Source organism: Myripristis murdjan, chromosome 13, assembly GCF_902150065.1.
Source record: "Myripristis murdjan chromosome 13, fMyrMur1.1, whole genome shotgun sequence".
NCBI lineage: Eukaryota > Metazoa > Chordata > Actinopteri > Holocentriformes > Holocentridae > Myripristis > Myripristis murdjan.
This window is the reverse complement of record NC_043992.1, coordinates 35918633-35946097: the sequence shown is the minus strand read 5'-3', so window position 1 is coordinate 35946097 and position 27465 is coordinate 35918633. Positions and strand designations below refer to the sequence as shown.

Genomic DNA, 27465 nt, shown 5'->3' with positions numbered 1-27465 from the left:
TAAGCCCTGCGGTTGTTTTGCCTCTGGGCCTACACCTTTAGCAAGCAGTGTTAAAACTGTGTTACACGTTTACCTCGCTGTTTGTTTAGCCCCATCAGCTTCAGACATCACAGGACAGTTTCTGTGGGTCTGGGGAAGATATAACCCAAACTATGGGGATATTGGCATGTTTGACCATCCTCTTTCACAAGATATCTCATTATTATTATTTAATCAGTTGCCAGTAAGTCATTTAGTGTCCTGTTTAACCACAGTGCTGTCACATTATATCGTTTTGCTTTCATTGGTCATAAAGTCATTGTCTCATAACACTGAAGAGGAGAAATAAAGACTTATTTTCTTTGTGAAATCTTTGTGTCAATATGCCTCAACTCTGTTAGTGAATACAAACTGCAGGCAGAGCCAAAGTATGGGGGCTTTGCTGGTGTTATTTAGAAATAAGGTTTTAATATCTCTGAAAGCTTAAATGTCTGTATACGTACACGCTCTTGGTCATTATTAATAGATCAACAACAAAGTCAAATACACGTAGCAGTGCTTAGCAATTACATCACCATGAATGTTTATGTACAGCACTCACAGTCAGCAGCCTAATAAGCAAAAAAAGAAAGAAATGTTATGACAACTTTCGATCCGTATAAAATCAAATTACGCAACACACACACAGTTAAGGAGTGTAATGTGCACTGGCCCACATTGGCAACATTATGAAACCAGATAAATCACATTATAAATCAGCATCAGTATCCTGTAACCAAGTGCACTTCAGTAAGACTCCATAAGTACCCTTTTACTGTAAAAAACAAAACAAAACAAAAAAACTGAGTGATGCCCTATTAATAAAATCTGCCTGTATTCACAGTAATTTACTCACTGCATTTCTTTCCATGCTTTTTCTTTGAGACCTGAAATGCATCCTTGGACATTTGAAATGAGTCAGTGACTAGACTGCCCAGCCAAGTCAGATTAGAAAAAAACAAAACAGTTCTTTGCATATGATTTGACCATAAGTGAGATCATTGTCGCCTCAGTCAGTTCAAGTGCTTAAAGGTAAGCCACGGCGCTGCGTACCGAGGGGTATCTGGAGTGGTAGCTGTAGATGGTTGATGGGTGTCGTGACAGAAGAGGCTGAGGCTGAGGCTGAGGAGGAAGCACCAGCTGCTGGGGCTGAAGGGGCTGTGGAGGGTAGGCCATGTACTGGGAGTTCCTGGAGTACATGTACCTGTCTGATCCTTTGTCCTCAGACTGCAGATTGCAGCATATGAACATGCACCCCCCTGCAAACAGGAAAGCAGAGGACACCCAGCCGATGTAGAGAGCCTCTCCCAGCTCCCTGCGCTGGGCGTCGATCAGCAGAGGGTTGTAGAAGTCCCTGATGATGACGTGACCCGTCCAGGAAACAGGGATGAGGACGCATATGCACGCCATGATGACCATGGATCCTGCGATGATGAGGACCAGCCGCTTAGCCCGGTCATTATTTTGGATACAGGAGGTGCACTGCAACCCCAGCAAGCTGATGAGCAGACCCAGGCCCCCCAGTGCCAGAGAGCAGCACATGAGCCCCCGTGCTGCCTGCAGGTCAGGGGACAGGGCCAAGAGCGAGTCGTACACCTTGCACTGCATCCTGATGTCAGCCTGCCTGAAGCAGTTCATCCACAGGCCCTCGTAGCGGGTCTCAAACACAATGATGTTCTCCCCGATGAAGGCCGTGACGCGCCACATCGGCATCCCAGTGCTCGCCGCCGCCCCGATGAGCCCAATCAGAGTCAGTAAAAGCCCCACTATCTCCAGTGCTGAGTTGGCCATCCTCGTTTTCCCCTCTTATTCCTACAAACCCGGAGACCGAATAATATCTGAATGAGGTCTGACAACAGCAGGAAGCAGGTTCCCTCTGTGCAGCGGCTTTGCATCCCAGTGGAAGAGGAGCTGATTTGTGCTCACCTGTGCTGTCTCCTCCCTGTGGACTGGACACCTGAATGGGTGGGAACTATAACCTGTTGCTAAGTAACCAAATCCCCCAGGTCTTTTTTCTTCTTTGTACAGGAGCTGCAGTGAGGTGCCGTTTGCTTTATTCACAAGTCTCACTTTACATTCTCGGATCATGAATTACAAGGAAGCTTGAGAAAAAGAGAAATGAAAAAAGAGGGTGTTTCTTTGGCTTATTGCTAAAGTAAGTAAAGAAAAGAAAAAAAGAGAACATTATTTGCAGAGTCCATGTATCATAAAAGGCTTAAGACCAACGTGTTACTAATTGTTAGGACATACCTCATAAACATCCAATCCGGCTCCTCGCTCCAAAGGTGGAAGAAGTATTCAAAGCCTTTACTTTAGTAAATATAGCAACTCCATAATGGAGAAATACTCATTCTGTGTTTTACTGAAGTATCAGCTATAAAATGTACTTAAGTATGAAAGGTTAAAGGTAGTTATTGTGAAGAGTGGTTACTTTTAGATGTTAAATTATTGAGATGTGAGAATTTTAACTGCTCCATATACTGTTGGCTAGTTTACACTCTAACATGCATAATTTTTGCTTGTAAATTCTTATTATTCTTCAAAGTAACTAGTAACCAGCTGTCAGATAAATGTAGTGCAGTAAAAAGTACAATATTTCTGTCTGAAATGTGGGGCAGTAAATGTATAGAGTGGAAATAATCACATAAAGTGCCAAGACATGAGAATTTTACACAAGTATAGTGTTGGAGTCAATGTAATTAGTGTCATTCACTGCTGTTATGGCCCTTGATGCACAGTGCACTTCTGGGAAGAACAGTTTTTTTGGTGAATGGGAAAGACCAGCAAAGACTTGAACACTTGTGTTGTGTCATTGCCAGTATTGGGTTTCCTGTCTGTGTCTCTTGTGTCAGTATGTTCAGGAAGAGCTAGGCAACTACAGACAGGCTCCTCTCCAAATCATACTTCCTGGTCGATTTGCATTGTGGGTGGAACAGTGAATAAGCTGGTTTCACTGGTTCAGGTACATTTCTGGTGACAATGGAGACGAGACAACAGAGCAGTTTCCACCTCACATATCGGTAAAACAAGAGCAGGCTCAGCAGGGACTTTTGACTTCCAGACAAATACAGTCCCTTTGTAAACCATAATGTACCCTATTTTTGTTTACATTAACACGCCTTTATCAAGAAATAGAAAAAAAAAACACATACTTACTTACACTTACATTTACTTCTGTTTAAATTGTTCATATTTTAATTTTTTTTTATATTCCTTGTTTATGGTGTTTATATTGCTTACTGCTATTTATCATCTGTGTATACTGTATATTTCTTCTAAATTTGCACATTGACCTACATCTATGCACATTTTATACACCTATGCACACGTTTTTGTTTTTTTTTTGCACTGTTTTTTGCACACTGTTGCACCTAGATCTCTAGTGTGTTGTACTTAGATCTTATTCTTTATTTTTTCTTTATTTAATCTTGTAATCTGTGGATACTGCTGAAAAACTGCGAATTTCCATCGGGATGAATAAAGTATCTATCTATCTATCTAAAAACAACAACAACAACAACAACACAGCTCCCTCTTCTTCTGTCAAACTTCTCCATTTTATTGCAAACAACATCTGACCTCATGTTTAGGCCGACGCTGTGAAAGTAAACATGGACATGTACAACAAAATATGCTCAGCAGTAAATACAACCCATCTGCACTATAACTGAAAGAGGACTAGTGCATAATTTGTTCTCAAAGTGCAGGTCAGCAGACGGTGGATAACCAGTTATTGAGGTGCACATTAAAGGTTATTATGAACGATTAAAAACACTCATTTGACTGATAACATTTAACAAGAACACAAGAAGCGAACAAGGTGGAGAAACGAAAGATTGGCGCTTAATTCAACGTTGACCCAAACACACACTGTTCCACAATGAATTTTAAATTGGGCTGTAATGCATTTGGCTCTCCTTTGAGAAAGTAATGAAAGCGTTGGCTCGTCCCAGTGACAGCCTTCGGTCATATCAGTCACTTGATTCCCCTCATTTTGGTGCTCAAAATCTAAAAGTCCAAAATTGTCTGATTGAGCTCCCTCACTGGAACTGGTTTGGTGTGTAAATCACAGAGCCAGGGGGAGCAGTATAGGCAGGTTGGTAGGAATACGCTGGCTGGTATGTATACGGCTGCATTGAGTATCCTGGTTGGTAGATATTTCCACCTGGATTGTATTCAATCCTCTCATCTGGCTCCTGGGTGCGTGGAGCGTGGCGGCACAGCAGGATCACCCCGGCGCTGAAAAGCAAAGCGGACGTCACCCAGCCGATGTAGAGAGCCTCTCCCAGCTCCCTGCGCTGGGCGTCGATCAGCAGGGGGTTGTAGAAGTCCCTGATGATGACGTGACCCGTCCAGGACACGGGGATGATGGTCGTGATGCAGCCCAGCAGGAACAGGCAGCCTCCCGCCACGAGGACAACGTGCTTGGTGCGCGCCCGATGATCCACCACCTTGGTGCACTTCATCCCCACGGCCGAGACGATGAGCGCGAAGGTGGTCAGAGCCACGGAGCTGCACATCAGGCCTCTGGCAGCCTGGAGGTCTGGAGGCAGGAAGAGCAGGGAGTCGTACACCTTGCACTGCATCCTGATGTTGGCCTGTCGGTAGCAGTTCATCCACAAGCCCTCCCAGCGGGTCTCCATGACGATGATGTTCTCCTCAATGAAGGCCGTCACCTTCCACATGGGCAGGCCCGTCACGGCCGCCACTCCAATGAGTCCGATGAAGCCGATCACCAGAGCTACTACCTCACAGCAGATCGCCTCCCGACGGTCCTTCTTCTCGATTCTCTTTTTCTCCTCATACACCGAATCGGCGTAAGTCTGGGCGTCCTTCTGATCATAGTAAGTACCAACGTAAGATTGAGGAGGTTTGCTGTAGCCACTGTAGGCAGTGTAAGAGGCCATCGTGGCCATCACTCACTCAGAGAGCCAAAGATGGACACTCGCGTGCCCTCTCACAACTGAAGAAGCCTAAAAGTGAGAGGAGGAACAAGACGTGTCACTTATACACCCCAGAAAATATGTTAACAATGTAACGCAATGTGGCCTTACTGGTTGAGCTGCTTCACAGCCATCAGATGAAGAGTGACACACCAACAAGTGCTGCTTCTTTTAAATGCAAATACACGATACCAGTGCTAAACAAATGACCGTTTAGTGACGTGATGAAAAACAATGAACCCAACTTTAATTCAAGCACTGTATTAAGTCATAGTTAATCAAAGTACATTCCCCTTCCCCTTGAAAAATAAATCAATAATCAGACAGAGGATATTCAGCACAAACTGACTTTGTTAACCACTAAACAGAGGCTACAATAGGTGCTGCACAAAAAAAAAAAAAAAAAAAAAATAGACAAAGAAAATGTGACCACTAAAAATGTTCTGTTTGCAAACAAATACATAAAACTGTATATCACTGAAGCTATTACTGGTGTCAACTGGGATTGCAAGTGATCAAACTATCACTCCTTTTGAGCATCATTAACATATCTTTTTAAACAGTTTAAACAGTGGGTGTTTTAAAAAAAAAAAAAAAAAAAAAAAAAAAAAAAAACTAGAAAATTCCTGAATATCCTCCTTAAACTCAGTGTTTTATTTCACTGATGTTATGAACTGTTGTTCCTCTCAGACTGAAACTGGATCCGGAGCTCACAGGTGTCAAACTGCTCCCTGCCCAATATGTAAAGTGAGCCTGTAAAAGTGTGAAGCAGAGAAACTCGAGCAGGGTGAGCCTCCATTGTAACACCACGCTGTCCACCGGCCAGCAGTTTTCACCTCGCCGCGGCCACAATGAAAGCCCTACTCTTCTCATTAGCATAAGAACAGTGCATTTTTGGTTTTAATTCTCAGCTTTAGTGTGCCAAAAAAAAGAAGAAAAAAAAGAAGAGAAGCAATGGAGACAAGCAATAGCACTGGATTTTACATTGCTGTTGCGTGGAGGCGTGGTTTAAGTATTCAAATGACATGTTAGGGAGATTACAACCACACAGGCAGTGTACTGTATAATGAAACTTTTATTAAACTGCTGTTAACATAGTTCATATGACTGTCTGGCCACAAGGCACAACCGTAATGAGCAAAGGCAAACAGAAGTCAATCAACATCACACAACCCAGATCATGTAAAGGCACAAATTAACAATGGAAGAGACGACATCAAAACACACAACATAGTAATGGCAGAAGATAAGTTTTAAGTATATTTAGATCGAATGCCTCAAATGTGCACAATAGATCCTAAGGAGGAAAAATAGTAGCAAAATAAGGAGAATAAAACCACCACTCATGCAAAAATACATCATTCATATTGATGAGAATGCACACATGGGTCGTGGCACAGTAAATAGTGTATATATTGCTTGCTGCTATTTATCATCTGTTTATACTGTAAATTTGCACATTGCCCACATCTATGCACATTGTATACATCTATGCACACATTTTTTTTGCACATTGGGTACTTAGATCTCTGGTGTCATCTTTTATTCTTTATTTTTTATTTATTTAATCTTGTAATCTGTGGATACTGTTGAAAACTGTGAATTTCCTTCGGGATGAAAAAAGTATCTATCTATCTATCTATCTATCTATCTATCTATCTAAATATGGCTGTGCAAGACATGCTCGGTGCATTTCAAGTGGATGCACTCCTCCTCAGGCAGCAGTTTTCAAATGTGAGCGACACGGAAAGTGGAGTTTAAATGCTGCAGGGCACGGTGCATTCAGTTTATCACACGTATTGATGCTCTTTGTAAAAGCTGGAAGGTTTCCTGTCCAAATCCACGGCGTCCTCGTTCAGCGATTCCCTCTCAGCCATGACATACGTGTCAGCATTGTGCAGTTCATCCTTCGACCTTCGGGTGCTGAAGCGGCACAGGAGGATGATCCCGGTGATGAGCAGGACGGCTCCGGTGGCCCAGCCGACGAAGAGAGCCTCCCCTAACTCCTTTTTCTGAGAATCCTGCACTTGGGGGTTGTAGAAATTCCTGATGATGGTGTGGCTCGTCCAGCTGACAGGGATGAGCGTGGTCAGGCAGGCGAGAAGGAACAGACACCCCCCGACTGCCAGGGTGACGTTCTTCCCCTTGACGTTGTCACGACAACAAGAGGTGATCCGCATCCCACATCCGGAGACGATCAAGGCGAAAAAGGCCAGAATGATGGAGGCGCACATGAGGCCCCTGCCCGCCTGCAGCTCCGGGGGGAGGATGAGCAGGGAGTCGTACACTTTGCACTGCATCCTGATGTCAGCCTGTCTGTAGCAGTTCATCCACAGGCCCTCCCAGAGCACCTCCATGACGATCAGGTTGGCGCCGATGAAGGCCGTGACCCGCCACATGGGCAGAGCCGTGACGGTTATCGTCCCAAACAGGCCGACGAAGCCCAGAACGATGGCCACCACCTCCAGTTTGGCTTTCATGGCTCCGACGTTTGTCTCCTCTCGTCTCCGCAGGGAAGTAACGAAGAGCTTTTGTCAACCATTCTGTTTTACTGGACAGCAAATCTCCGATTAGATCACCACTCTCACAATGCCATCTTTCTGGTTTTAGCCCAGTCAGCTGACCCGACGTCTACGCCAGCCGCCAAAGTAACTTTTTGTTTCAGAAGCCACTGAAAACTTTTGATTTATTTGTCTGTCACTGTTTCATCCAAAGGCCAAAGAAAGCTTGTCATGCATGACGCTGTCACACTGCAAAAAAAAAAAAAAGAAGTCATCTTAACAAGTCATGCAGTCTCTTATTCAGCGTTAAAATGTTGTGCACTTGTTTCCAGTGCAGTTTCACTTGTTTCAGGAATTTTCCTTGGACGAGTATAAATATGTTGAAACAAGGCAGAATAAAGCAGATTAAGTCAACACTTAGACACAATGACATTTGATTCAAGAAAATTATGAAAACAAGTTTACGAACACTGGAAACAAGTGGAATTATCTCATCCCACTAGCATTTTTTTCACTTGCTTCAATAAAAACAAGATTTATTTCACTGAAAACGACTGGGTGACTTGTTAGGATGAATATTTTTTGTAGTGTCTGATGTGAAAATCCTCTAAGTTCAATTTTTCACCTCGACTGAAGTTGCATGGTCTTGTAGGGGTTGAGAAAAGTCTACCTTCCATGAGCTCTGAAACCCCACAGGATCGACTCAGAAAAGCAATCAAGCTGAAAGCAGGGCTGGTTTTGACATTTGGGAGATTTTCGCTCGACAGTAACAATGTGTAGCTTTTATTGTGACCATGTCCATGTCCACAGTGTCGGCTTTGCAGGAGCCAAGAAAAACAGGCTTGCTTTTGGATTGACCGCCTGTGCATTTTCTCGGTTAACTGGTTAGTTTTCAAAAGGTTTCATAAATCCAGAGGTTGCATAATTTTCCTCAACACAGAGAGGAGAATATAATCCTGCAAACAAAATGAAAACATGAAAATCATTAAAATTACAGTAACAGGTTTATGGTGATGAGGTGGTATGTCCTCCAGTGGGGAGTTTAAATTAGATGTGTAATCTATTACATGGCTTTAGAGCGACACGCATCAACCATTTGACTCTCTTTCCTTATTTAGGCTTTGGGATTGAAGGAGCATTGCTAATATTAGTTTTTTTTTTTTTTTTAAACACAGGTGAGTGAAAACTTAATAAGAAACATATTATACAATCACTCATATTTCAAATGATCAAGTAAATCGTCTTGAGTTGAGGCTTACAGTTTTGTTTTGGAGCAGTTACTTTGCTGGCACAAAAACAACCAGATCAACTGAATTTTTTTCAATTCTGAGACTGAAGGATTTATTTTAAAGATCAACAAGATTGTCTGATAATGTTGCAATATTTTGGGAAATTTGTCCAGACTGAAAGCGAGCCACTCCCTTCAAGGTTAAAATCATGTCAGTTGTCACTTGTTCAAGGAAAGGTAACACCCTGTGTGTGTGTGTGTGTTTTTTTTTTTTTTTTTTTTTGAGAGAGAGAGAGAGAGAGAGAGAGCACAAGGGGAAAGTAGGATGCAAAAGCACCAACAGCAGGAACAGAAACTGCAGAGCCTGCTGAACAGGTTCGCTGACTGATACCGTCGTCATATCCTCAGTGTCAAATGTAAACAAGAGCGCTGTGCTCCCCCCCCACCCGAGGGCAGCCATGAGTGTCCAGCCAAACAACCACCTCATATCTACACATGCCATCACACCAACATGTGCTGGAAATGAGTTCTGAGAGCTGAATTTAAAAAAAAAAAAAAAAAAGACAGGAAACAACCAAGAAACCTGAAGGTCTGTTGAGAAAAACACAGCAGTTCATTATGATCACAGACAGGTTTGGCCTGAGAGGTTACTCCCATCATAATTAGCTCCAACAAGAAGTGTGACTTCTGACCAGCCTGTAATGGTAGACAGTTTTAATTAAAACACGACGTTGAACCGGTGAGATTGCACGGACGCGGATGGAAATCAGAGATCGTGTGCAAGTGGGAGTTGGTTCAGACGGATTATTGAGACTTGAGCAGACTTTGTGTGCCACCTGCTGTACATAAATGTGACAACAAATGGTTGAGTGAAATTCATCTGACACACCTTTCTGATGGGTTGCACACTGAATACCAGGGCGGTGTTGAACTCTGTGACAAGAAATACACAAAATGACCACTCACTTCAATGAATGCTTTGTGCAACATTTTGCAAATACTTTAAATGGTAAAAAAAAAACAAACAAAAAAAAAACATTAAATTCCCATTCCTTAGCACTTCAGCACTGGTTTTTGGCTTTGTTCAGATAAATAGAAAGTAAATTTCTAAATCCAGCCTGTGCTATTTTATCTGAAGATGTTGTTTCCTCACTGAAAACAGAATAACCCCGGCCAACCTTTCACTCAATATAGGGCCCGATGGAGTCTGAGGTGATCCGGCTCCTTTATCTATGGAGAATTCGGTCTTTGTGGTGGGGATGGTGATTGACATGAGAGTGAGGGGGGGGGCAGGTGGGGCTTGAGGAGAGGAAGGAGGCTGGGTGACACGATGCTGGCAGAGCGAAGAGACACAAAGGAAGAGATAGGACAGTGAGGAGCAGCGTAGATTATGGTGTCCCGGGCCTGCGCTGCATGGGGTCGCCAGTCCTGCCACACAGGTCACTCCTCAATCTCTCATGAAATCCATCTTTTGCACCAGCAGGGAATTGCAAGTTCAGTGACAGAGGAAGTGATGAGGGAGAGAGAGCTCATAAAGACGGGAAGGGCACCGACGCCTTTATCAGAGTTATATTAATTTTTCATTCTCTGCTTGATCCCTGAGGCCAGCTACAGAGCGGCACCCTGCGGCTGTAACCGCGGCCCAGACAAATCACCAAAGACATATTGTTTTGATTAGTTTACATTTGATTTACTGTGAATTGACTGGATTTGATTTGAGCTGACAATTGCACACATGGCCGGCCTTCCCAAGATCCCCACCCTACCTTTTTTTTTTTTTTTTTCTTACTCGCTTTTGTTTTTCAATAAATGGTGGGCCTGTGAAGCCCTTTGAGACTGTGAAGAGTAATAATTGGCTATGATTAAGCTTGAACTTACACTTAAATGAGTAAGAGGGTTGTGCGCTGGGTCAGCCAACTGCATGATCATGTTATCTTCCCTTCCCGGTATCCGCTCATTTGTCGGTAAATTTAGCACCCTTCAAAACATATCATTTAAAATTATGGAATAATTCCTGCATTAAGAGCATAAACCTGGCAGATGAAGTGGGGATATGACTAATTGGGTGCTCCCTGGTCTCTAACCCAGACTGGTGCATGCACTGTCATCTTCTGTGCAGGCAAACTTTGCACTTTGCAAGAAACACTAGGGATTTCTCTTTCCTGAGGACAATTTGACTTGGTCTAAATCATTTTGGTCTAAGGAGAATCTCCAGGTTCAGGTTCAGATTTATTGTCCCTCGAGGGGAAATTCAGCATGCAGTAGAGGACAAGACATATATACAACACAACATGCAAAGGCCAGTCACAACAATAAAACAGTAAGACACAACCATAAATAAGAATTCAATGAATGAATGAATAAAATGCATCTGTTTGTCGAGTAAAGTAAAATATCCCGAGTTAACAATAAAATGTGGGCCCCACTAAAGTGCTGGTGCAGTCCAGTCATTAAAGTGCTACAATAAAGTGCTACTGTGCAAGTTACTGATGAAAATTAAGCGCATTTATTGCACTTGGGACAAAGGAAAATTTAAATCTGTTGCTTTTAACCCTGGGGCGCCTGCATCTCCGCCCAGAAGGAAGAAGAACAAAGTCTTCCAGGAGAGGGAGGTCAAGACTGGCTAAGATGGACCTTGCCTTCCGCAGAACTTGTCTATCATAGATAGCTGACAGAGAAAGCTGCTGGATGCCGATAATCTTGCTGGCTACACTGCAAAAACTCCAAATCTTACCAAGATTATTTGTCTTATTTCAAGTCAAAAATGTCTTATTTCTAGTCAAAATATCTCATTACACTTAAAATAAGACATGATCACCTCAGAAGTAAATTGTTTTTAGACAATTTGAAAATTTGCGTGTTTCATTGGCAAAATTTGCCAGTGGAAAAAGTGAAAATTCACTTGAAATAAGTTCAAATTAGCTAGAAACAAGAAACAAATTTTGCCAATGAAACAAGCAAATTTTCACTTGAAACAAGAGACAATTGTCTAAAAACAAGTTACTTCTGAGGTGATCATGTCTTATTTTAAGTGTAATGAGAGATTTTGACTAGGAATAAGACATTTTTGACTTGAAATAAGACAAATAATCTTGGTAAGATTTGGAGTTTTTGCAGTGTACCTTAACAATATGCAACAGACGGTTTTTGTTCTGCACTGTAAGGTTGCCATACCAGGAAATGATGCAGAAAGTTAAAATGAATTCCAAACCCACTAAATATGCTCCTCTAGTCTTTTCAGTGCTGTTCCATCGCTCCTGTCATCCGCTGTCACAATAATCTCACTTACTTGTTTGTGAAGCATCCCCATTTCCCACCTCATCTCTACATTTCAGGTACAGGACGTTCCCCTCCGTTTTTAGAACTTTTCGTGTGTGCGGGCAGGTCGTAAAATATGAAAGCTATGTGTTGGCTGTAAAAACCCTGTGAAACCCTCATCCTGTCTCTTATCATTGAGGTTTCAGCTCTCTCACCATCATCTAATCAGCCATGACTTGCAAACAAATAGAGAGCCTCCAAGGTCGCCCTGCGTAACAGATTTTTGTTTTTCACTCCTGTTTTGGCATTGAATTCTGTCTTCCTGCATTGCTGCCAGGCAGGAGAAACATCGATTAGCTGCCTGTTGCTGTCATTCTCAGACGTGTCTGAGCACATCGGGCGTTTGGTGTGTTTTTCTCACACCGCAAAATTGTTTTGCAGTGCTGATGTCTGCACACCTTCAAGGGATGAGCTCTAGGATGGCAAGTGAAACCACAAATGAATCACTAGAGAGGAGTTTTGAATTATAAGTAGGAAACAACAGTATTTATTATGATATCAATACATTTTTCTATATACACACACAGTAATAAAAATGCAGTCTTAGTAGCACAATGAGCTGTTTACAAGTATGATTTCTTTCACTGTTCAGACATAAGTCTTTCCCCTTGATTGCATCAGCAAATTTGGACTTTCTTTGTGAAAATGGTTACTCGTCATGTTGGTTTGCTGATAAAAAAAAAAAAAAAAAAAAAATTAATTTACTGATGAATATGAATAAATAAAAACATTACATTGTAATCCATTACAAGTGAACAACCTTTTCAAACACACAAAACCTCTCAAAGTAACTGATGTGCAAATTCTCTACAATACACAGTGTGTACATGAAGTGTTAAGGATGTAAAACGTTCTTTGAATGGCAAAATTGAAGAGCAGTAAGGAGAAAAAAAAAAACTATTTGAGAAAATGGTTTTTCACAGTAAACAAAAAAAAGTGAAACAGCAAATGCGTTTTCAAGTAAAACAGGATTCGGTTAGGTTAAAATTAAAATCCCCTAGCCTTTGTGAAGTGGGGGGTTTATCACGTAAATTCACTATTATATGCAATAAAAGAACAACAAAAATAAATTCCAGGCTAAAAAGAGAGCTTTAAGTCTGTAAAACAAGAAATTCAAACCAAATATAGTACAGAACCAGGAATCTGCTCCCAAAACATGTCAGTGTATACTCATGTGGAAATGTACAAGTACAGTAAACTATGCAAGACTGAACTAGACTGTCCTTTGTAATTACTTATTCTATGTCTTTAAGGACAAATTAAAATAATATACAGCCCTTAACTATGATAATATCTCTGAGTCACACAGACAAAAATTAATGTGTTCACAATACCCAAAATTTGGCAACAGCAGGCAGGACCCTGGAATGCTGCCTCAATGTGCAAACCATGCCAATCAAAACAGTTGACTAGTTTTCATGATTGTACCTTTAACTCATCTCTCAAAGCTTAAGCATTGGCGTCTCTATGACAGCATTTGATTTGGGATCGAGACCCCTCACTCTGGTTTCCGGTATTGCTCCATCAGTGATGTTATCTGTACAAAAAGCAATCGACAAAATTGGTAAGGATATATCTTTAATAGCTGTGCGATACATGTCAATGCCCATGCATTGTTGGTGAGGGGCTGAATTAGGAGTTGGCGGATTTTCTTCTGATGAAAGCCCGTGTGAAGCCGTCGGAGTGAAGCGCTCGCCATCTGCCCGCGCTCTTTAGCTTTGTGTTTACGTGTCACAGTCTGGGGGGCCGTCTGACTGCTCCCTGCGCACCCAAATCTCCTCCTCCTCCGTCTGCCTCTGATCCTCGGCGCTCTCCTCGGTCACGGCGCGTTGCTTTTCCGTGTCGGACAGCTTCGCCGCGTCGGCTGTCTCGCTGGCCGTCGGGGATTTAGTGTCCTCGTCCCCTTCTGTTTCCGTTTCCTCGCCCCCGAGGGACAGAGCCATGACTGGGGCCTCCAAGTCGACCCCGGCGGGCCGCCCCTTGGGGGTCGGGCAGAACTCGTCATCGTCACTCAGGATGTCCGTCTCCTTCACCTCCTCCGGGTCTTCGTACTCCTCTAAGTCGAACTGTTCCTCCACCCAGCGGTCCGTGTCGCCCGCCAGCTCAGACTGCTGCTCTCGGCGTTGTTCGTCGTCACCCGGCTGCTTGGGGTCCGGCTCCTGAGGCGAAGCGAGGTCCTGGTCGGGCTCGCCGTCGAAAACGATGTCGGTGTCGATGGTGAAGCGGTTGCGCACCAGCTTCCTCCTGCCCAGAGTCCTGGTGGGAGCAGACACTACAAAGACAAACACAACAAGTCAGAATACATAAGCACGTACAACAGAATCTCATTTATGGTGATTCATGGTACACTGCAAAAACACAAAATCTTAGAATATTCTTATTTCTTATGTCTTATTTCTAGTCAAAATATCTCATTACACTTAAAATAAGACATGATCACCTAAGAAATAACTTGTTTTTAGACAATTTTCACTTGTTTCAAATTTTGCCAATGAAACAAGCAAATTTTCAAGTGAAAATTCACTTGAAACAAGTGAAAATTGTCTAAAAACAAGTTACTTCTGAGGTGATCATGTCTTATTTTAAGTGTAATGAGATATTTTGACTAGAAATAAGACAAATATTCTTGGTAACATTTTGAGTTTTTGCTGTGTAAGAAAGATAAAAGGTTTGCTCACTCTGCCGTCCACAGTGCTCAATTCTGATTTTTTGCTCATATTTGACACAATTACAGCGCGCATCTGATAACATAACCTGTAGTTTTGTTTGAGCTGAGGCGTTACCAATTAAACCTCTCCAGCCCTGCCGACACCGTCAGAGGGTTTGTCTCTGCTGTGCAGCCGAGCTTTGCTCAAGCCCACAGAGCTTCGTTTTAAATTCTAGTGGACATCCCACGGTTTCCAAAGATATGGAACAGGTCCTGCTGAATTCCAGCGAAATGTGTAGAAAATGGCACAAAAGACATTTAGAAATTTTGAATGTTTCCTTTGAGACAAACTTGATGTAGCTTCAGTGACGCGTTGCAACCAGTAGATAACAGAATATGTGCATGACACTGTTGTCCAATATGGAATAAAATATTTAATTATTTAAAAGGCAGAATGATAGGATTTTGCTAAAAAAAAAAAACAAACAAAAAAAAACCATGTAGACTCATACAAAAATAATCCCTCTCAATCATCACTTATGACCCAGTAGAAGTGTGTGCTGGTGTGTGTGTGTGTGTGTGTGTCTGCAGAGCCCCTGCCCCTGGATTTTCATGTTTTGCTGAGCTCGGGACGCTCCTGGGCATCAGCCTTTGGGCGGTGGATGTGCAGCTCCCAGCCAATCAAGGCGAAGCGCGGTGCCAGATCAATAGCACGACAAGAGGAAGCTATGAAAACGGTGCACACATCGCCAAGGAAAAAAAAGGAAATGGAGGGAGGCGAGGTGCCAAGCGGACAGAGCTCATTCCGCAGTGAGAATGAGCTCTGGAATTGGCTTCACCTGATGAGGGAGAGGACGGGGATGAAGAGCTGGCCTGTTTTCTTTTGGAAAGGTGGGTGCTGGTGGGCCGATTTTTTTTTTTTTTTTCCAAGGCTAGCAAATGAAATGTTCACTCAGCCGGAGGAGAAGGGACCAATTTTGAATCCTATGTTTACAAATTTTACTATTTCTGCCTCTAACTTTGAAGCTGCTAAAGGGGAAATTTAAGGAAAAATCTGATTTAAAGGGGTTAAATTGCAAAATAGTGACTAACAAAGTGATCCATCAATGTGTGCCAATATTGTTATTCAAGTGGAGCATCCAATAAGATAGATAGATAGATAGGTATACTTTATTGATCCCAGACTGGGAAATTCACAGATAATGGTCCCACATTGCACTGAGAGCGTTGGGATGTGGCCTCTGTTGCAATGGTTTGGATGCTTGACCAGAATATATGATAACAAAAAGGATGGGTTAAAAAGTTAAAAAGAAATGTTGTAGTGGTCAATTTGCAGCATCTCTCTCTCCACAGCCTGCTTTGTTTTCCAGTCAAGAAATAGTCACACTGCACTAAAAACAACAGATCTGTGTCACATGAGCAGAAAACAAAGAAGGCCCGGGTCACGTTGAGCTGTGGGGTGTGCAGCCACCGGCCGGACTTTACCTGCTCTGTTTATGGCGGGACGGGCCCCCTTCAGAGCACAGAGGCGCTTTCCTCCAAAGGGCACGTACTGCTGGTTCAGGGGTAAACTCTCCGTCTTCAGGAGCTGCCGGCGATGTTTTTCCCGCAAGATGGAGTGGACGGTCTTCAGGAAGTCTTTTCTACTCTCTGGGGAGCTGAGGGGAGACGGGGAGGCACGTTATGGCTTTGTCACTCTGAGACAGCAGCTGTCAGGACTGTATCGGTGGCGAGCGAGCTTCGATCTCCAGCCGGGGGGCCGACGTTCATTAGAGGAGACACTCACCTACAGCAGAGCTGAAATGTTCTCTCTGGTCTTCCCTCTGACTCCGACTTTGTGTGGACAATCTCACACACTGCAGAGCCCTCGCCGTCTGCAAGAGACATGAGAGCCGACACGTGAGCACGTTACAGAGCACTCCAGCACTGCAAAAAGTCAAATCTTACCAAGATTATTTGTTTTATTTCAAGTCAAGATGTCTTATTTCTAGTCAAAATATCTCATTACACTTAAAATAAGACATGATTAGCTCAGAAATAATTTGTCTTTAGACAATTTTCACTTGTTTCAAGTGAAAATTTACTTGAAACAAGTGAAAATTAGCTTGAAACAAGAAACAAATTCTGCCAATGGAACAAGCAAATTTTTACTTGTTCACTTGTGTCACAAGTAAAAATTTGCTTGTTCACTTGTGTCACAAGTAAAAATTTGCTGGTTCACTTGTGTCACAAGTAAAAATTTGCTTGTTCCATTGGCAGAATATGTTTCTTGTTTCTAGCAAATTTTCACTTGTTTTAAGTGAATTTTCACTTGAAACAAGTGAAAATTGTCTAAAGACAAGTTATTTCTGAGGTGATCATGTCTTATTTTAAGTGTAATGAGATATTTTGACTAGAAATAAGACATTTTGACTTGAAATAAGACAAATACTCTTGATAAGATTTTGACTTTTTGCAGTGAGGAAGATTCCCTGAGACTGACAGGATGCAACATAACAAAAATCAATATTTCAAAACAGTGCATCACTCAACTAGTAACTCACCTGCATTGGCCAAAGCTCTCACTTGAAGGGCGTCGGTTGAAATCATGTGACGGAATCGGAAAGGGTCTTTTTCTTCTGCAGATACGTTGACTCGATGGGAGCCGCCCTACGCAACAAGCACCCATAGAAACTGTGTTAGCTTCGACACCTCAAGCACGCTGGTGAAATGACACACATCCTGCTCTCATCAGGATTACTTTTGCAGGTGACCCACTGGGCTAATTCTGACAATGGCACTTTGAGAACAAAGTGAAGCCTACAATGCTGTAATGGAGCATGTTACTATTTTAAATGAGCGCCTTGTTGTGCTGAAGATTGCTTGCATGTGGGCGGACTCACTATTTTCTTCTTCTGCTTGGAGCCATCCTTGCACACAAAGACCACGGCTGTCTTGAAAACTAAAAAGGAACAACAACAAAAAAAAAAGAATAAGTTATCCAAGAATGCTTCACAAGATGTCAAAACAAAACCTGAGTAATTCTACGTTGGACCAGTAGCCGTGTTTAGTTAATATGGAAACAAACACATTAAAATACTTCATAGTAACGGCACCGCTTTATAGATTTGACAGTCGTTCCCTGACATACCAAACGTAGCCAGCTGGGGCTCCTTCTTCCATTTTCCCAAAGAGGTGGGAGGGTTGATCCACGCCACGCTGGTGTGCAGCAGCAGGTCACCCATGGACAGATCAGCCACCTGCCAATGGCAAAAATAATAAAAAAAAATTCAGCACACCAACTCAATTTAAACACTGCAAAAACTCAAAATCTTACCAAGAATATTTGTCTTATTTCAAGTCAAAATGTCTCATTTCTTCAATACTTTATTTGTAGCCATCATTTGCTTTTCATCTTTTTACATAGTTCTCTTGTCAAACAATGATGACGTATATATATATACATTTTTTTTATATGTGAATAAGTGAAACACCCTGTGCCTGTTACAATGCAAAACATGATTAATGAGTAGGTCTAATAGAAATAAATAATATCAAATTTAAACAAACATCCATCTTCACCATACATTTCATTACAACTCGACAAAGATCTTCTAGTTCCCTAGAACTTTGCTAAAAGAATGTATGGGAAGTAAGTGACCTTACTCAAGTGTACAAATAGACAACAAAAGCAGAATGTCTTATTTCTAGTCAAAATATCTCATTACACTTAAAGTAAGACATGATCACCTCAGAAGTAACTTGTTTTTAGACAATTGTCGCTTGTTTCAAGTGAAAATTAGCTTGAAACAAGAAATTTGCCAATGAAACAAGCACATTGTCTACAATTGTCTAAAAACAAGTTACTTCTGAGGTGATCATGTCTTATTTTAAGTGTAATGAGATATTCTGACTTGAAATGAGACAAATATTCTTGGTAAGACTTGGAGTTTTTGCAGTGAACCTTGTTCATACTTGGATTTCACGTCCAAGCTTGGGTGATCCATTCACAGAAGGGCAGCGCTAAGTGCAGGTGTGAACAATACATCTTGGAGATACATTGTGGTCCAGTCACTCAGCCCACCTTCAGAGGTGGTTAGGGGCGCACAATTTAGACCACTTAGCATTTTTGTGTTGTGAACGCTAATGTGGCCCTGACAGCGCTGAAGGACTGCCTGGTCAGCTGCGTTGTGGGCTTTTCAGTGGAGCCTGATCCACTTCTTTTCACTGTTTGAATTCAACTCAAGGTCTAATTACTTGAATCCTGAAGACAAAAAATGCACTCTGTCTTTAATAGGTAATTGGCTTATTTCTTGTCCGATATCAAGACTGAATTGTCAACTCGTTAGACTCTGGAAACTTTTTAAAGTGAACGTGTGGAACCAGGCTAGCTCATTTCAACAATGACTTCAAAATTCTACAAATCATATTTGCAAATAGAGTTAAAGAAACACTGTGCAGAACTGCAGAGGGCTGATGAAGTAAGGTCCAGTTAGACTCAACGGACAAGAAAATGTGGAATAAGCCCATAATCCATGGGTCAGGTGGGCCAAAGAGCCATGAAAATACCTGTTTATTCCACCTTTTTCGTCAGCTGAGCCTAAATAGTCCTTACTTCCACTGACCCTCTGCAATTTTGCATAGTGCACCTTTGATAACACTGGTTTTGGATTTATGGATTACTTGTACTTGTGCCAAGATGAAGTGCATTATAAATATATATATATACACTGTATAATCACAAAATCTGGTCAAAAGTGGTCACTGCACTGCAAAAACGCAAAATCTTACCAAGATTATTTATCTTATTTCAAGTCAAAAATGTCTTATTTCTAGTCAAAATATCTCATTACACTTAAAATAAGACATGATCACCTCAGAAGTAACTTGTTTTTAGACAATTTTCACTTGTTTCAAGAGAAAATTCACTTGAAACAAGTGAAAATTTGCTTGTTTCATTGGCAAAATTTGCCAGTGGAAAAAGTGAAAATTAGCTAGAAACAAGAAACAAATTTTGCCAATGAAACAAGCAAATTTTCACTTGTTTCAAGCAAATTTTCGCTTGAAACAAGAGACAACTGTCTAAAAACAAGTTACCTCTGAGGTGATCATGTCTTATTTTAAGTGTAATGAGATATTTTGACTAGTAATAAGACATTTTTGACTTGAAATAAGACAAATAATCTTGGTAAGATTTTGAGTTTTTGCAGTGTGGAGATGCAGCTGATACATGATAATGCCAGATGGGAACAGAAATTTGCCACTTATGTCTACTTGTGCTCAGGTCAGATGGATGTTAACAGCAAGTGTGCACAGGGCCATGCACAGGTGAGGCCAGCCTACCTCTTTCTTATCACCAGTCTGTTCGGTGATGAGCTGGTCAAACACGGCGCCAAACTCCTCGTGGATCTTCTGCATCTCGTTGATATGGCTGGCCACCTTGTTCATCGCTTTCATGGCGACTGCACACAGCCAGAAGACAAGATAATCAGAGTTTAATTCACTCGACTGTGCGCATTCACACCGGCGCTTCCCTGTCGAAATGATTTAATCTTCTCAGATCAAGAGCTATCAGCTGTTCTCCATTAGCAACAGATGTCACATTGGCTAGACGTGCGGGCGGCCGGGTCTCACCGTCCAGGTGGTAGTGTTCCTCACTGTCTGGGTCCGTGAGCGAGTAGAGCTCCCTCAGCAGCAGGGGGTACTTGAGCACCCGCTGGATGGGTTTGATCAGGTACGACTCCAGGGTGGACGAGTGCTGCTGCTTCGGGTTGCGTTCATCCAGGAAAGCCTTGAAATCGGCGTCCGTTTTGGCTGCAAAGAGCAACGAGCGTTTACTGCAACGCACTCACAACATTCCCTGTACCGTTTATTATTAATTTTGCAACTGCTCATCAATACTCAAGCAATCATCCATTCTTGTTCTCCTTCCTCCACGCCTCCTGAGATATTTATATTTGTTTAGGTTTAGGTTTATTTGATCATCACCACAGTATCAATAAAATAATACATCAACAAAATCATACATCCACAAAATAAAAACATCAGTTGCACTGTTATGGTGATCAAAAGGAATAGGCTGAAGCTAAAGCTTATAGGAGCCTATCCTATGTACGTACCCTTAGTTAGGTTACTAAGGCTATAAGACTCAACAAATACAGTACATTACTCAGGCCAAACAAACAGCAAAAAGAAAGAGAAGGAAAAAAAAGGAACAAAGAAAAATACAAAGAGCTTGACAATAATGGATCGACCTAAATTCCTATTTAATGTTAATCAACACCTTTTGCCCACTATATAGTTTATTAATTTCCATGTCTGTCATCTCCTCCATCATCACAAATGTCACCACCTTACTTACGTTATTTATTAATCTATATTATGTTGTATTTAGCCAGAATATTACATTTGAGACGTTTTTTTTTTTGTTTGTTTGTTTTTTTAAATTGTATGATATTAATACTAAGTTTAACCTCCTCGTTAACCTGTCGGTATTCATAACTGCTTGGATTGTCATTGTCGCTTGCAGCTATATTTGGTTTATTCATGGCAACAGGATTCAATGCAAACAGCTAAACAAGGTAAACAATGTATAAACTAAAGAATCCAAATCAAACATGACATTTAAAAGAACAACTGAAGCCAGTTTGTTAGGGAAATATAATGAAATATGTTAGTTATGTTTGATTGTCATTCCCATACCCATTGTCATGAAAGGTATAAATATCTTTTGTTGTTGTTGTTGTTGTTTGAATGGTATTAATTAAATTGTAACTTGGGAACTAAAAAGGAATCTGACTGTCAGGGTTGGCCGGCAGCTATTTTATTTTACTTCTAGTTTACTTTGTTGTTGTTTTTTTTAAATTAAGTTTTTTGTAAATGGATTTCGTCGGATAAAGGGGCAGATTAAATAAGATTATTCTTCTTTCTGCTCCCTTTCATTCAAGATCTGGGAACGTTTGTATTTATATTAAACTGTTCTTTTCTTTTATGAATAAATGAAATAAAGAATAAATAAATAAAAATAAATAAAAAGCTAACACCTTAACCAGAGTGTGGTCAGTAGCTGGAATACTGTGCTGATGTAACACAGCTGCAGGCAACACTGGCAAACAATATGATCGTGCTAAATGTCAACGGGGGTGGGTGTTACCAGAGAACAGAGGTGAATCTGTCCAGGTTCAGTCTTGTGTACATTATATATCACACTATATTACAGGTCTCTTTAACTGTGGGAGCCACCCACTGAAAGTATGTGGAGGTCAAATGGACAACTGTCTGGCTGACAATCCTGCAGTGCAGATTTATGGAGCCTTGCAGAATATGGCAGATGGCTGATGGATAAATACATGCTCTCCTTGGAGCCGAGGAGGAATGTTGACCTAAGTGCTGATTTACTCACCCTTTACGAGAACCTTGGGGACTTTGGTGTGACTGGCGCAGAAAGCGCTGTAGATTTTAAAACGGTCTGCATAGTACAGGAAAGAGCCTCCCAGTGAGAAGAGGATTTTCTGCGAAGGAAGGAAGAGAAGTTACTCAACCGGTGATTTTAAGAGACTTTAATGGGAGTTTAAAAAAAAAAAAAAAAAATACGAGATGCCTTTTTCCCTCAGTCATATCTTCTCACTGCAAAAACTCAAAATCTTACCAAGATTATTTGTCTTATTTCAAGTCAAAAATGTCTTATTCCTAGTCAAAATATCTCATTACACTTAAAATAAGACATGATCACCTCAGAAGTAACTTGTTTTTAGACAATTGTCTCTTGTTTCAAGTGAAAATTTGCTTGAAACAAGTGAAAATTTGCTTGTTTCATTGGCAAAATTTGTTTCTTGTTTCTAGCTAATTTTCACTTATTTCAAGTGAATTTTCACTTTTTCCACTGGCAAATTTTGCCAATGAAACAAGCAAATTTTCACTTGTTTCAAGTGAATTTTCACTTGAAACAAGTGAAAATTGTCTAAAAACAAGTTACTTCTGAGGTGATCATGTCTTATTTCAAGCGTAATGAGATATTTTGACTAGAAATAAGACATTTTTGACTTGAAATAAGACAAATAATCTTGGTAGGATTTTGCGTTTTTGCAGTGCTGGTGTGTATCTCACAAACATGGGGTGTACCTTGAACTGGTCCACTCTCTCCAGTTTCTCCAGATCTGGGACTAGCCTGGTCCCGTCTTCCAGCGTCTTGAGAAACTCCACCTGGAACTCCACCATTTCGGGCAAGTTCCCAAACAGCACATCCAGCTGGAGGAAAAGAAACGCCGTTGAACCAAATAATGAAGTAATTCCTCCTCATTTTCACAAAATTATGAGCTATTTCGCAGTGTTTTTATGTGGTGCATATGATACTGGTCCCCTGTGGCAGCCTGCGCGTGGCTCATCAAGATGGTAAGAAACATAATGTATCCATATGTCGTATATTAGAGGAAGTGCACCTAAAACATCTCTCTACTCGCAAAGCCTCTCTCTCTCTCTCCCTCTCTCTCATCCTCATATGCAGCGTCTCTCCACACGATTATGCAACACACTTTCACGGGAGCATTTCAAAAGCGTTGGCATTTAAAAGCCAACTACCCCTCGAAGGCGCGCAGGTAATATTTTACGTACCTCATCCTGAGTGAGGAAGGTCTCTTTCTGCAGTGGGGTTAAATACCTCCCGATGAGGCAGTTAAGATCCTGCAAGACAAAAGAGATTCGTCTTTGACTTGGAGGCTGGTCTAAGCCGATGCATTAAAAAGCAGACGTGGAAAACAGGGACTTGCATCCATCTTACGACTGCAAACAAAAAAGTGATTCAAGTGCTACCACATACCATCTGTCATGCACAATTACATTTTTCAAAGGGCTGTATCACCAGACAGCGGATAAACGCCAGCGTCTAAAATTAATAGCCTCATGTCTGTCCGGATTTCTATAATTAGCACAGACATGTCCTCTGTAATAAGGTATAGCATTTTAGATTGCACTGACATTATCCCATTATATGCACCCGCTAACCCAGTTATCCCACTGGGCCACATTTATACTGGGTCGAAAAAGATTAGGCAATATCCAGGCAAGGGCACAGCTGCCCCCCCCTCCCCTCCACATCTCCTGGGACCCGGGGATAAATATGGATTGGCCATGCGGAATAGGAAACATATAGGGCTAACAAAACCCATGGCAAACAAACACAGATCGATGGACAGGTAGAGCACACACACACACACACACACACACACACACACACAGATGGGTGATAACTGACTTTGACATAAGTGCGCTCGGTCTCCACCAGTTCACAGATGACTTTGCGGAGCTTGTCGGCGTCAGAGAGCTGTCGAGGAGTCGCCGTCGGTGGGAAGGGGGAGTCCGGGCTGGGCGAAGAGGACACACACTCAGAGGGATTCATGTCATGGAGACTGCGGCAGAAAGCAGCGACCTGCTCAGTACTCTATGAAGGAGAGAAAAAAAAAAAAAAAAAAAAAAAACAGCAGAGAGGGGAAAGAGAAAGAGCAGGAACAGGAGAAAGAGAGAGAGAGAGAAGGAGAGGGGGGAAATAAGTGATGAAATATGTACCTCCAAAGTGAAGTCAAAGGAAGCAAGATCCAAATCTCGATTGATCAGGATTGTGGCATCGGCTCAGATTATCAGCACCTCTCCTTTGATCGGCCCACATGCCACTTTCCCCCCGCTGACATGCACGCATTCATGAGCCTTTATAATCATGACTCTGCAGCGAGTGAGGAGGGAAAGAGGCAGAGAGGGAGCGCCGAACAAAAAAAAAAAAAAAAAAAAAAAATCATTTGCACTAATTTGGTCTATTTTCAGTCTGTCATAACAATGGCTCTCCGCCTCCTTCTCTTTCACTCTCATCCCTCGTTTCCCTTGTGTTTTCCTCCTACTGACAGCCGGGTGGTGTAATGATTCATCTCTTTCACAGAATCAAAATATACACAAGAGTATCTGTCCACATACTGTACAGGTTGCCTTGGAGACCAGCCCTGATGTGCATTAGACTATCATTTTGGACCAGAAATAACCCACAATCAGCCCCCAGCCTCCATGCAACTAATACAGTTGCATTGTTCGCAACAGGCTCCAGCCTTACCACTGATACCTAATTAATAGTTACTATATTTTGGCTTTGTGTCAGCACAAAAACAGAAAGCAAAGAGAGCAGCTCTGCGCTCGGTACACTGCAAAAACGCAAAATCTTACCAAGATTATTTGTCTTATTTCAAGTCAAAAATGTCTTATTTCTAGTCAAAATATCTCATGACACTTAAAATAAGACATAATCACCTCAGAAGTAAATTGTTTTTAGACAATTTTCACTTGTTTGAAGTGAAAATTCTCTTGAAACAAGTGAAAATTTGCTTGTTTCATTGGCAAAATTTGCCAGTGGAAAAAGTGAAAATTCACTTGCAATAAGTGAAAATTAGCTAGAAACAAGAAACAAATTTTGCCAATGAAACAAGCAAATTTTCACTTGTTTCAAGCAAATTTTCACTTGAAACAAGAGAAAATTGTCTAAAAACAAGTTACTTTTGTGGTGATCATGTCTTATTTCAAGTGTAATGAGATATTTTGACTAGGAATAAGACATTTTTGACTTGAAATAAGACAAATAATCTTGGTAAGATTTGGAGTTTTTGCAGTGTAATCGAATCCTGGCCTCGGTTGATGTTTAAATCATCTGATAGAAGATCTAATTTTACTATTATTACACTACTATTTTAATAACATGAATTTAGATGACATGCAAAGTTTAAAGACGGGCGGTGAAAGTCACGGGCAGCAAACGGTTCCGGCGACATGACAGGAGCCCTCAGCAGGTGAACGTACGCCGGCGTGTGCAAATACAAATGTCAACATAACAGAAGGAGAACCGAGAGGCCTTGGGCTGCGAACAGAGGGATTTTTGTAGGACAGAGAGAAGCAATTTATCCAGTGGCACCTCCGAGCTCCTCCAGGAAATATTAATATTGCCATCCCACCACTGTAGAATGTGGGGCATTATCACTCTGAGATGAGTAATCTTCACTGTGGTCTGGGCTACCGGCTTTCTATTTTTTGGACGGTCGTCAGCCTCCACAGCACCATGGATATATAGAGCCAGGCAGATAGAGAGATATAGATGTACAGATGGAAACATACACATGTCTATGCTGATATACTGTGATATCAGGCCTGCATGGCGTTCTTCACCAATGCAATTTTGATATATTTTTTTCAAACAATAACTGATGAGTAGAACCAAGACAATACCGGAAACAATTTTATGCTCTATTATCAACTAAACTACGATGAAAGGAAATAAACAAGAAAGGAATGCACTGTTTTGGTTAAAAAGAAATCTCATTTTAAAAAAATTGTATTATCTAATCACATGCTCGCATCTCCTCTTGCGGACCAGCAAATGAAAGTGCACGCTCATCACAGGAGGTATGGTTTATTATTTCGCAATTGCGGAGATGCGTTTATGCAAACGGCGCAACTCCCATTTGTCTGTGTTGACAAACGTTCCTAAAAATATCAGGCCGCTTCCCTATCAACAGATAAATCAGGAAGCGGTGAAATGAATCTGCGATATGACAAGTGAAAGAGCTTCTGCGGGACAATTTATTTCTACGTTAGACTTTAATATTATTTTTTGTGGAAAACCATTCAAATCACGAGTCAGCGGCTAAATTGAGTCAACATGACATGAATAAAAACTACAGAGCAGACTTTATAAAAGACTATAATTTAAAAAAGTCCACATGTAAAATGCTCAAGATTTATTTGACATCTGCTTTATAAGGCATAAATACACACGTCACACTGTATTTCCCCAAATGCAGCAATTCTGCACTTATTCCTGCAACACCTGGCTGATGTAATGACACGTCTTCATAAAAAGTGCTTACGCCTGGAGAGCAACTCAGGTGTCACATGACCGCAAAGAATCCAAACAAATCAGCAGACAGGAAAAAAAATAAATAATAATGATAAAAGAGGACGACAAAAACTTATTTAATAAAAAATCCTGGGGATTCCATTCCGATTTGGTCAGCCAAGATCAATCAGTCTTTTTTTTTTTTTTTTTTTTTAATATGAATAAGACGCTCTCAGTGGAGAGTGCAGTCGTAGTCTTGAATCACAGTCAAGGCTAATTAACACGATGGCAGCTTTGGACGCACAGAGAGCCAAGATGCATCTGACGGAAGACAGAGCGAGACAACAACAAAAAAAAAAAGAAAGAAAGAAAGAAAGAAAGAAAAAGAAAGCCTTCACCCAGTGTGTAGACACTATTACTGCTGGTATCAAATGAAAAGAACAATGTGGAGATAAGAGAGGCTGTCATGGACCGAGCCGCGAGACGCCGGAGACGAGCCTTCCCCACGGTGACTGAAATATAGATTAAACACAATGTTTCAAAGCACCAACTCCCGGCCAGTCTCCTCTGATGGAGCGGGGAGAAGAGAGCGCGTCGTCCTTTCTGAAACGACGAGATAAGCCTGAGATTAGAGCGCTTGGCACTCGGGATGCCAACAGAGAAAACTCTCCAGCAGTCAAAGCGAGTACAACAAGCGTCGGGGGGGCCGCCGGTCAGAAGTCATGTAGAGTCCAATTCCTCGGGGGTCAATTCTCCTCAAAGCCGACGCCTACATGCAGTATTTAACTTTGGCATCCAGCGGAGCGCTTTGCTGATCAATGGGAAGGTTCCTGCGATGTGGCGGTGAGTCACAGCTTCCTCTTGTCTGTCCTTGCAGGCGAAGAGGAGGCGTGAGTCGAGCGCGAGAGGGAAAGGTGCTTGCTCTCGCTGGAATAAGACAACAACAGCTCGCCGACTACGAGGAAGCA

At 41.7% G+C, this 27465-nt stretch overlaps 3 protein-coding genes across 4 annotated transcripts in view; all 3 read right to left on the bottom strand.

Annotated features, from left to right (window-relative positions):
- On the bottom strand, positions 1-22377 carry cldn8.1 (claudin 8.1). 2 transcript variants are annotated; one of them, XM_030066894.1, is made up of 3 exons: positions 22367-22377; positions 7274-7443; positions 1-1638 (listed from the first exon to the last, which is right to left on the bottom strand). In XM_030066894.1, exons 2-3 carry the CDS (start codon positions 7439-7441, stop codon positions 1045-1047), a joined length of 762 nt encoding a protein of 253 aa, XP_029922754.1. In that variant the 5' UTR covers positions 7442-7443; positions 22367-22377; the 3' UTR covers positions 1-1044. The 2 variants fall into 2 exon arrangements, with proteins under 2 accessions (XP_029922754.1, XP_029922752.1); XM_030066892.1 differs by lacking the exons at positions 7274-7443; positions 22367-22377 and having other exon boundaries at positions 1-2125.
- cldn8.2 (claudin 8.2) lies at positions 3557-5020 on the bottom strand. The gene has a single exon (XM_030066891.1). It carries the CDS (start codon positions 4932-4934, stop codon positions 4059-4061), a length of 876 nt encoding a protein of 291 aa, XP_029922751.1. The 5' UTR covers positions 4935-5020; the 3' UTR covers positions 3557-4058.
- The window catches only part of LOC115370070 (T-lymphoma invasion and metastasis-inducing protein 1-like), a 66957-nt gene continuing 51970 nt past the window's right edge, over positions 12479-27465 (bottom strand). The window contains exons 16-27 of the mRNA XM_030066889.1: positions 23885-24070; positions 23245-23313; positions 22756-22881; positions 22037-22145; positions 20269-20448; positions 19978-20096; positions 17786-17894; positions 17538-17596; positions 17199-17304; positions 16442-16529; positions 16141-16313; positions 12479-14280 (exon numbers count right to left, since the gene is read on the bottom strand). Coding sequence (XP_029922749.1) covers positions 13733-14280; positions 16141-16313; positions 16442-16529; positions 17199-17304; positions 17538-17596; positions 17786-17894; positions 19978-20096; positions 20269-20448; positions 22037-22145; positions 22756-22881; positions 23245-23313; positions 23885-24070 — 1872 coding nt within the window. The 3' untranslated portion in view covers positions 12479-13732. The remainder of the gene's footprint in view (positions 14281-16140; positions 16314-16441; positions 16530-17198; positions 17305-17537; positions 17597-17785; positions 17895-19977; positions 20097-20268; positions 20449-22036; positions 22146-22755; positions 22882-23244; positions 23314-23884; positions 24071-27465) is intronic.